Source organism: Carcharodon carcharias, chromosome 15, assembly GCF_017639515.1.
Source record: "Carcharodon carcharias isolate sCarCar2 chromosome 15, sCarCar2.pri, whole genome shotgun sequence".
Classification (NCBI taxonomy): domain Eukaryota; kingdom Metazoa; phylum Chordata; class Chondrichthyes; order Lamniformes; family Lamnidae; genus Carcharodon; species Carcharodon carcharias.
This window is the reverse complement of record NC_054481.1, coordinates 96,806,674-96,817,315: the sequence shown is the minus strand read 5'-3', so window position 1 is coordinate 96,817,315 and position 10,642 is coordinate 96,806,674. Positions and strand designations below refer to the sequence as shown.

Here is a 10,642-nt window from a genome sequence, read left to right as displayed (position 1 = left end):
AGAACAAAGGTGTTCTGCAAAGCGGTCACCCAGTCTGCGTTTGGTCTCTCCAATGTAGAGGAAACCGCATTGGGAGCAACCAATGCAATAAACTAAGTTGAGGGAAGTACAGGTGAAATGCTGCTTCACTTGAAAGGAGTGTTTGGGCCCTTGGACGGTGAGGAGAGGGCAAGTAAAGGGGCAGGTGTTGCATCTTCTGCGGTTGCATGGGAAGGTGCCGTGGGAGGGGATTGAGGTGTAGGGGGTGATGGATGAGTGGACCAGGGGGTCATGGAGGGAACGATCCCTACGGAATGCCACGGTGCGGGGGGGGGGGGGGGGGGGGGGGGGGGGGGGGGGGGTGAAGGGACGATGTGTTTGGTGGTGTCATCATGCTGGAGTCGGCGGAAATTTTAAAAAATCTGTAAACAAAGTAGAGAGGAAACTTCAGCTTTGTTAAACTCACCTTTGAGAAGGGGAGCCTGCTCATAGGTACAGGGGATGCTGTGTCTCTATTCTTATCATATTACTTTTAAGTCAATAAAATGATCTTAACATACACATTTTTAGCAAATCAAATGTTATCCACATGATTAAATCCAATGCTTAAAGGCAGAACAAAGAGGAGAAAAAAACATAAGGATGGGTCCAATATTTAATCTGTTTTTTCAAATAATTAAAGTCTAATCACTAATCAACTTTCCAACAATGGAAATGGATATCTGCAATTTTAAAATTATTTCTTCCTAAAAATAACACAGATGTTAAGAGAACCTGAGGGTAAGGCACTACTCTCTTTACTTGATGACAATAGTACTTCCAGTCTCTCCATGAAAATACACCATCTTCAGCACAAATCATTGTCCAGGGATGGAAATAAGCATCCTTTCAATAAGTTCCCATGGAACCACTCGCTGATGCTCCAACAATGTAACAGAATGTCCTGAAGTTGCAAGTCTCCAAATGGAGGGAAAGGAGTTTAAATAAATTAAAGCCAAGGCATAGAAACAGAATAAAGTTCTGAAACAAGATCCTCAAAATAGTAGTGAAATCCCAAACTTTCAACGGTCCCAAATATGTTCATTTCCTGCAAAGTATGTGACTTTTCAACTTTGCTGCAGTTGTTCGCTTTTAAAGGAGTTTTGAAGGGGAGAAATTATTGGTATTTTTTCCCCTCACATTTAAAATTAAGACAACAGCATAATTCAGTATTTTTAATTGTAAAAGCCAATATGCTTCATCCACTATTTAAACAAAGGCAGCAAGTCCTCCCCTACCCACCAACCCCCCACCCTTGCCATATGGCCTCGTGTGAAGCACTGCAAAAGCAGCAGTTTTTGGCTGCTCATTTGTCTACTGCACTGTTGTCAAAGAGGTCACTATTTCAATTAACAATTAATTCTAGGGTGAGTAAAGGATAAACAAGAATCCATTTATTCCTTTTGGAAAAATTAATGCACAATCATTTACAATCTTCATAAAGTAAAATGACAAAATATTAAATACTCCATCCCTCCAAGTTTTCCTTTTCAGTTCTTGCAAAGCAACTGCCTTATCTTGCAATCTGCTCTTTAATGCCAATTTATGCATTACAGCATTAAATTCAATTAAACATTTCAAATGTAACAATTTCAAAATGAATATCGATCCTCATGAATGCTTACAATAGATTAGAAAATAGCACTGAAATGCAATTACATCTAAGAAGTTCAAAAAAAGGAGCAAAAAGATGTAACACTGAAGTTCTCTGAAAATGAAGTGAGATTAAATTTTTGAAATTACTTCCTAGGACCAATTTTCTCAGCACAATTAGTACAGGTGCTATAAATTCACATTTTTGTGCTGCCAGGCACTAATTGTGCGATCTATATTATTTATTCATGATGGCTGTAGCCTGTAAAGAGCAATTACATCACAAGTACACGTTTCAAACTACAACTTTGCTAACCTTTTAATGCTTAAATGAAAGCCAGGAAATGTAAAAACTGAATATTCAATTCAAATCTCTATTGCCCATGATTAAATATATATTTTAATATATATATATATATATATAGATTTTAAAAATCTAGTTAAAAAAAGCTGTACAAAATAATAGGTATAATGACTTGAGTTTAAATGCACTTGTGACATATGTTTCCACCATCGGGCAGCAGTTAAAATATAGGTCACTGCTTAATTTTGGAAGTTATATCAGATTGTTTTCCTGGTACCAAAATCATTGTTCAAATGTATTTGCTTAAAAAACATGCTTTTTCACGAGTGTCTTTGCTAAGTTGTGAAAGTAGAAGTAGTTTGAAAAGCAAACAAAAGTTTGCCATCTTTAACAAGAATAGTGGCTTAATTGGAACACCTGACTGCTCTTGGACTTCAAAATAAAAAAAGTTTCAGCAACTTCAATTTGGACTTCAAAAGAAGTCTGTGCTGTTACTAATTTGGTAAGCTTCCAGGTGGTGCTAACAAAATGGCAAAAACGTAGAACAATCCCAGCAAAAGATTCAGCTTTGCAGTCGTCTGGGGAATTCTGGCATAATTCTGGCTTCGAAACTGTCGCTCAAGTGAAAAGGCTAAAGGCACAGTCAAAAGTGGTAATGCGAGGCTGATTGTATATCGTGTTGCTAATATAGAAAATATCACATAGGGTATGAATATCAACATGTTGTACACAATATAAGATAGCGTTGGCCCAATAATGATGGCAAAGGTAACTATCCCAGCCTGCTTATCAGAATCCATGTCTCTGGTATTGTTACTGTGCAAGATGGCTTCTGTATTGAGTGCTAAGGGAATTGCATAAAGTAGCGGTGAAATGGCCAAATAACCGACTTGGACAGAGTAGGCAAACATCACAGCTAACGGTCCAAAGGTGATCAGAATGATGATATCACCGAGAGCAAAGTATTTAAATCCAATACCTGTAGGGACAAAAAGAGATAAGGCTTAGAATACATTTTATGTACACTCACAAGCATGAATATAAAATCTCTTGCACAATCACCAGATAGTATTTAAAAATAAACTGGCCTCAAGCTACTTAACTGTCTGCCACTTATTCAGTTATGAGAGCTTGATTAATTTGGTTCAAATGTTTTCAATGTACACTAACACAACAAGTATCTCCACCAAAATAAAGTAGATGATTTCTTCGTTAAAAATCCTTAAATATTGTAAAAACTTGGAAAGTATTCAGTTTTGGATTATACACAGTATATTAAGTGCTTAACAGTTTTTAAAAAAATTCATTCACGGAATGCAGACACAGCTGGCCATGCTAGCATTTATTGTCCACCCCTAATTGGCCTCGAGAGGGTGGTGGTGAGCTGCCTTCTGGAACAGTTGCAGTTCATGTGGTGTAGGTACACTCACATTGCTGTTGGGGACAGGGGTTACAGGATTTAGACCCAGCAAAAGCAGTGATATCATTCCAAGTCAGGATGGTGTGATCTGGAGGGGAACTAGCACCTACTGCCCTTCTTCTAAATAGTTTAAGTCACAGGTTTGGATGTCGCTGTTGAGGAAGTCTTGGCCAGTTGCTGCAGTGCATCTTGTAATTGGTGAACACTGCAGCCAAGGTGGGGCCATGGAGGAGGGAGTATGATTGGTACCTAGTCCACCATAAGTGGGTTACTTTTTACTGGATGGTACCAAGCTTTGAGTGTTGTTGGATCAGCACTCATCGAGGCAAGTAGGGAGTATTATCGCACTCCTAACTTGTGGCTTGTAGATGATGAACAGTCTTTGAGGAGTCAGGTGATGAGATACTCACTGCAGAATTCCCAACCTCTGACCAGTATTCATGTGACCAGTCCAATGAAGTTTCTGGTCAGTATGACCCCTGGATGTTGATGGTTTGAACTCAGCTGCAGTAATGCCATTGAACATCAAGGGGACATAGATAGATTCGCTCAGAGATGGTCATTGCCTGGCACTTGCATGACATGAACATTATTTGCCACTTTTCAGCCCAAGCCTAAATGTTATCCAGGTCTTGCTGCACATGGACACAGGTTGCTTCATTATCAGAGGAGTTGCAAGTGGAACTGAACAGCATGCAATCATCAGCAACATCCCCACTTCAGACCTTATGGTGGAAGGAAGGTCACTAATGGAGCAGTTAAGATAATTGGACTTAGGATACTGTCCTGAGGAACTCCTGGAGTGATGTCCTGGGGCCGAGATGATTGGCTTCCAGCAACTACAACCATCTTCCTTTGTTCTAGTTGTGACTCCAATTAGTGGAGTGTTTTCCTCCGATTCCTATTGGACTTTAATTTTGGTAGGGCTCCTTGATGCCACATTTGGTCAAATGCTGCCTTGATGTCAAGGGCAGTCACTCATCTCATCTTGGAATGAGAAATAATGCACCAGCAGTAGTTAAATTAAAAATAATCAACATAATGAATCCCTCTTTCTCCACCCATAGCTACTGCTTACTGATACATGGCCATTATATTGCACAAGTGCGCATAAAATAAAATTGCGCTATTTAACACAGTTGGAACAGTTATTTCAGAATTGGAACCCTCACTCTTAGCTTGCCAAAAAGATTAACTCACTTTTGGAAGGAGAATTTTTTTGGCAACATTGTTACTTGTATAGGCTCTTTCATACTTGCATCAGATATGAGCGTATGAAGGGATTACAATGGTAAAGGATGAATTGAATGAGTATATTAGTATAGACGATGAAACTCTGATTTTTAAACAGTTTTGGGATTTAACTAGATACATGCACAATTTGCTTTCCTTTGACTGTTCATGCAGAAATTGCTGGGAGTTACATTAAATTTTGTATTCAAATTAAGATGCTTGCATTTGGCAGGCTGGGCTATAAGGCAGCTCGTTCCTCCAAATAAAAAAAAACTTACTATCTGTTGCTCTGTATTGGGGTGGAAGTGGGAAGGATGGTAGCTCACCTTTGTACAACTTATCGAGGATGTCAGCAGCCCTGCCCTTTTCAAGACTACTCCCTCCATAGTCAGCCAAGAATCAAGTAACTTTAAGCCCCACTAATAGAAAATAGTAAATAATGTCAATGACGCTTCTTCCCAATGTAACCCAGATGCAGGTGCTACTGCCATCTTCAACATGCCTAGTGTCATACTGCTGCTCCCTCTCACATGCAGGAATCCCAGAAAGAGGTAGAAAGAGGAAAAATAAAAGAAAAGGATATAGTGCATGCACATGGAAGAGAGCAAGCACACAGTGGGATGAATAGAACTGCAGCAGACATATGCCGATGGGGGTGCAATTGAAGGAACAAAGGAAACAGAGGAAGAAGGCAAATGGGGCAAAATACAACTTTGGCAGAGAGGGCAAGCAGGCATCAATAGAATTGAGAATCAAGCAATTTTGCCTCTCTGAAATTGAATTTTTATCCTCAATAATTGAATGTGTATTTTCAGTACAACTTTAGCATTGCTCTAAAACATAAATCACTCAATGTGAGTGTGTTTACACAACAGCATCACAGCACACAAGGTCCTTGCCTACTTCAAGTAAAGGGTGGAGGAAAAGAAATTATAAGCTTGTTGCAAATGCACAGGACAGGGTGCACTTATGTTGCGAATAGGAGGACAGAATACATCTGGATTATTTACAATTGAAATTTTGTTTCAAAATGAAACATTGAGATTACATTGATTCAGTAATGGCAATGATATTTGTCAATTCAAAAAGATGTCATTTCTGGTTCTTTTGCAATCATCTTAAATTTGTGTCCTTTGGTTACTAATCCTTCTGCCACTGGCAACTGTTTCTCAAAACCATTCATGATTTTAAACAACTATCAAATCTCCTCTTAACCTCTCTGCTTCAAGGAAAACACCACCAGCTTCTCCTCCATATAACCCTCATCTCTGGTAACAATCTAGTAAATATCTTCTGCACCCATTCTGAGGCCTTGACATCCTTCCTAAAGTGTGGTGACCAGAACTGAATACATTTCATCCATCTATAATTAGCCAAAGTTCACAAGGGGCTTCAGGCATCTCTCATTGCAATTCTGATCGTCACTGTCGTTCCTCCCTCCATCCAGTTTCTGATGTTGTCTGCTCATCCAGTCCTTCTCTGGCCTAGCCTGCTCTTTCCTGATGTTTCACCTTCCATTATTGTCAGCACAAGGCACAATACCCCAGCTGAGGCCTAATCGGTATTTCTGCAAAATTGCTTGCTTTTGTACTCTATTCCTTGATTAATAAAATCCAAAAAATCCAATATCATCTTCTCACAGCCTTCTCAGCTTGTCTTGCCACCTTCAAAGATTTGTATACATACACTCCTTGGTCTCTGTATTCCTGCATACCATTTAGTTGATACATTTTGGTAGGAAGAATGAGGAAAGGTGGTGTCACTTCACACTTCTGTGCATTAAATTTTACCTGCCAAGTCTGCCCATGTCACCAAAATACATCCTCCTGGAGTCTGTTGCTACCTTCCTCATTGTTAACTATATTCCAAAGTCTCATTGTTTGCAAACATTGAAATGACACTTCGTATAGTTTTAAGTATTAATATACATTAAAAAAAAGAGGATTGGTCCTAATACTGTACCTCCTATGTTTTGCCCTTTACACTTACATTCCTGGTCTATATTAAAAATAACAAATAATTGGAGTCCACTATTATCACAACTTTGCAGTTCTTGCAACTTTTCTCCAATGCCTTCTCCCTATCTAGTGGCCTAGAGCACATTGTTCCTTACTTCTAACCACAGGCTGTCCTGAATTCAACCTTTTCCAGAGTGAAATAATTTGTTTGATCAATACAGCCATCCTGCCTCCTTTCTTTTTCCTATCCTAGTTTCCAGAATGTCTTTTAGCCACAAATACTAAGTTTCCAATTCTCTCCTTTGAACCAGGTCTGTTACTGATACGATATCATAGCCTATGTGGCAACTTGTTTTTCAAATTAATTTAGAAAGATTAAATCAATGGTTTCATGATCTTGAACTTCTCTTTTAGTTAAAAGCATAAATACAGAAGGACATGCAAATTTTCAGTTAACCCATTAGCCAGTCAATCTTGTAACTGTAAAAATATTTCAGCCATTCTAAAACACACCTCCTTCCACGGTAATAGGTAACAAAAAAAAGGGAAGTGATACTGAGGAAGTTTCAAATGAAAACAAGTATGGAGAAAGTAACTGTGTGTTGGGCATACGCTTCCCTTTTTGAAATAAAGAGGATTCAATTCTAATGTTTTTCTCTTTCTGATACTGACTTGCTCACAATGAGTTTCCAATTTCCAGCATTCAATTTCTTTTTAAACCAGAGTTAATAAATGTAGCTTTGAGCTCTCTTTTTTGAACCATTGCCATCAATAATAGCCAGGTACGAAGCTCTCAAAACTATTATTTAAGAACTCAGGAAAACAGTACACAGGAGTTAATAAAAAAAGGAGCGAAACAATGAACCAGTGGAGCTGAAAGAGGTATTTAAATTGAAATAAAGACAATCTGCATGTTCCCTCCCTACTTACCTCCAGTGTACAGAAAAGAACTGGACAGGCCCCCGAAGAAGATGAGAGCCAGGTGCTCGAGTTTGAGTTTGCACAAGAAGTAGAGTGAAGAGGCGCAGAAGCAGCCCAGGGTGTAGAGACAGGCTCCAAACCGCACCACGTCCTGTGGCTCCAGGATCCGGTCCACCAGGGTCCGGTCGTCGCTTTTCTTGTGATCGATGCCCCGGCTGAAGTCGTAGTAGGTGTTGACCAGGTTACCAGCTGCGTGTACGGCTAGCACAGCCAGGGCGGCCAGCAGGCATATGGTCAGGTCCAATTCGCCCAGGTTTTTATAAGCCAGCGTCGTGCCCAGGGCCACGGGGGTGAGTGAGGCGCTGAAGCTCCAGGGTCGCAGCGCCAGCACATAAGCAGCACACTTGTGCTTCAGGCTCCTGCCAAGATCCGGCTCCGTTTCCCTGTCCACAACAGGATCTTGCATCCTCGACTCAGTGTCCACGTCCATCTGCCTAACTCCTCCATTCCCATTCATCCTCTGCCCCGCTTTACCAACCATTCAATACTAACCAGGTGATAACAGCCAAGAATTCATCTGTGAAGACAGTACCATTGCTTGAAGGTCACGACCTCAAATACAGCGCCACGCGTGCGCAGTAACTTGTCTATGTTAAAAAAAAGCGCCCCACCGTACGCACGCGCAAATGTTCCAAAGCGATAGGGTGGGAGGTGACCTGAGTCCGCGCGACCATTACGGATTTCCCTCGCGCCGAGCCGCATACGCAGTCGTCACTGCGATTTAGCTTCACTGAATGATTCCTTCTTTCTACGTCACACTGATCCGCCCCCCGGGATATTGTGGTGCTCCTGGATTGGCTCCTACTGTTGTCAATCAACTGCCGCAGCGCCTGTAGGTCATTTTGCTTCCTTTCAATATGGCAGCTTGTATGAAGTAGAATAGTAAATTTGTTTTGAAGTGAAGAATTTATGATTTATCTATAGTAAAACGACAGAAGTGTAAGTATCCAAGGATTGTAATGAATTGTGATTGTTTAAGTGAAAAATTCATTTCGGCTAGGTTATAAAAAATCTTTAAAGCCTAATGATTAGCTGTGTGGTGCTTGCTATCTCCCAGGTTTGCTGAAGTTTGATAGAGTTTGGGATTTATTGTTATTTATAATTCATTATGAGGCAGTATCTCTAACTAATTATTAGGTAAGAAAGGAATTCCAGGATAATTCCAGCATTAGAGAGCGTGGAAGCAGAACAAGAAGGCTAATAACTGGTAGTTACTGGATGCTCCCATGGTAGATCATATGTTTCACAGCAGTGGAGAAAATAGTCTAAAACTCATTAAAGAGGAGGGCCAGCTTCTGAGAATTCTATTTACACACCAGAAGCGCAAAACGTAAAATGCTTTTTATACAATTCCTCCATTAAGTTTGTTACTCTAAATATTTTATTTTTCAAATATTTGTGCACACAAGCTGATTTTAAACTTTATTTTCTAAGTTACTGTTCCATAAATAAAGATAAAGAAAAGCCATTAAATATATGCTTATGCAAATGAGTATACCCCTTACAAGAAGAATTCTTTTTGTTAACCTTGCAAACTCACTACAGACAATATAGAAAGCAGAAAAAATTGGAGACACTAGCAGCCCTAGCAACGCACATATTTTGAAAATTTATCAATATTAAAGCATTATTTTAAGATGCTCCTTAAAACATTCATCTTTCTCTTTCCCAATAACATTTATGTGACTTAATGTCAAATGTTATTGTATAATGTTCCTGTGCAGTGCTCTGGGACATTTTACTCAACACAGACATTGTTTAAAAGCATGTTGTTTCTTCTTCTGTTCATTTGATTGGTCCATTTGGTCAGTGTTGCCTTAGGAGGGCCTGATTTGTCTGTAGATTACATTAATTGTTTTAGCAGCTTCCTGGGTTTGTAGGAGTCATGTGATCTGCATACTACTGATGATTTTCCACCAATCTGATCTGTGAAACCAGATGTTTCCATTACCAGATTGCTTTACTTTTTGAGTGATGGTGACTCTTTTTGTCTCAACTATCCTTGGTGTTCCTTTAGGCCACTGTGCACTTTGCTGTCTTTTCTTAAATGGGCCTTCCTATGTGTCCTTAGTTGTTGTTGTATTCTGTTTGTAGTCTGGCTGAAAGTGTATTGGATAAAATCAGTTTGGGTGGAAGTCATATCATTTTAACTTTGTAAATTTGATCCATCCTTAAATGAAAAAAATAAATATCCTAATTGGAGATGCTGGTATAAAGCGGGCATTGTTCAGAAGCAGATTTGTTCTGATGCTGTGTATTGTGGAAGGGGGATACATGTAATGCAACCAGGAAATCATAGATCTTCTACCTGATCCTTATAAACCAGGAAGATTACCATGTAAATCATGCTATGAAAAAGTTGTGAATTGTTAAACATTGGGGAGGGATACCATCTTTTACTATATAATTATTTGCCAGATATCTATTCTTTAGAGTATTTTACCTGTGGTAATATAAATCAATTTGCAAGTGTTTCATAAGCATCTCCTAAACTTTGATAGTTTAAATTTATTGCTCAATATCCATTCGTATCAATAAGATCATATTCCTTTAAATATTTGCTATAGTTATTAGTTTTGTCGCAACCTTATTACATTTTTTTGCTACTGTAAATGGACTAGTAAATTAACCTTCATATGTACTGTGATACTGAGAGTTGGACTGGTGAGTTTATTAATTGTGTTGACCAATGGCCTGCTACTAGGTTTAATCAGTATGTGTTTCTGAAAACTTGCTTTTAGATAGCACATTTCACATCCATAAAGAAAGACATGCATTTGTATATCACATTTTGCAGACAAAGCCCTTCTCAGATAATGATGTAATTTTAAAGGTGAGGCCACTGTTGTAATATGTTTAGCCAAAAATCTGACGACTGTGATGTAAATGTCTTGACTTTTCGAAACTGGTTGGTTGAAAAATGCTTTGAGCAAACAGCCAACCAACTGGATACATATAGCATTTTTTGTGTTTAATAAGGTAGACCCAACATAATTGTAGATTGTTACCTGTTTCCTTGATTGTTCCAAGATTAAGGTAATATGAGGGCTATTGGAAGAAAATTTTAAGCAACATTTTATTTTTTAACTTCTTTTTCCTATTTATAAGAAAGCAACATATGCTTTCAGTTAGAAG

At 39.0% G+C, this 10,642-nt stretch overlaps 2 protein-coding genes across 3 annotated transcripts in view; one reads left to right on the top strand and one right to left on the bottom strand.

Annotated features, from left to right (window-relative positions):
• Positions 1 to 371: 371 nt before the first annotated feature.
• On the bottom strand, positions 372 to 8,214 carry ubiad1 (UbiA prenyltransferase domain containing 1). The gene is made up of 2 exons (XM_041205822.1): positions 7,457 to 8,214; positions 372 to 2,894 (listed from the first exon to the last, which is right to left on the bottom strand). Exons 1-2 carry the CDS (start codon positions 7,986 to 7,988, stop codon positions 2,410 to 2,412), a joined length of 1,017 nt encoding a protein of 338 aa, XP_041061756.1. The 5' UTR covers positions 7,989 to 8,214; the 3' UTR covers positions 372 to 2,409.
• Positions 8,215 to 8,367: 153 nt separating this feature from the next.
• Positions 8,368 to 10,642, top strand: part of mtor (mechanistic target of rapamycin kinase) — a 367,630-nt gene continuing 365,355 nt past the window's right edge. The window contains exon 1 of one of the 2 annotated variants that reach the window (XM_041205820.1): positions 8,368 to 8,446. The gene's annotated coding sequence lies outside the window, so the exon portion shown is untranslated. The remainder of the gene's footprint in view (positions 8,447 to 10,642) is intronic. The other variant, XM_041205819.1, reaches the window with a different exon arrangement.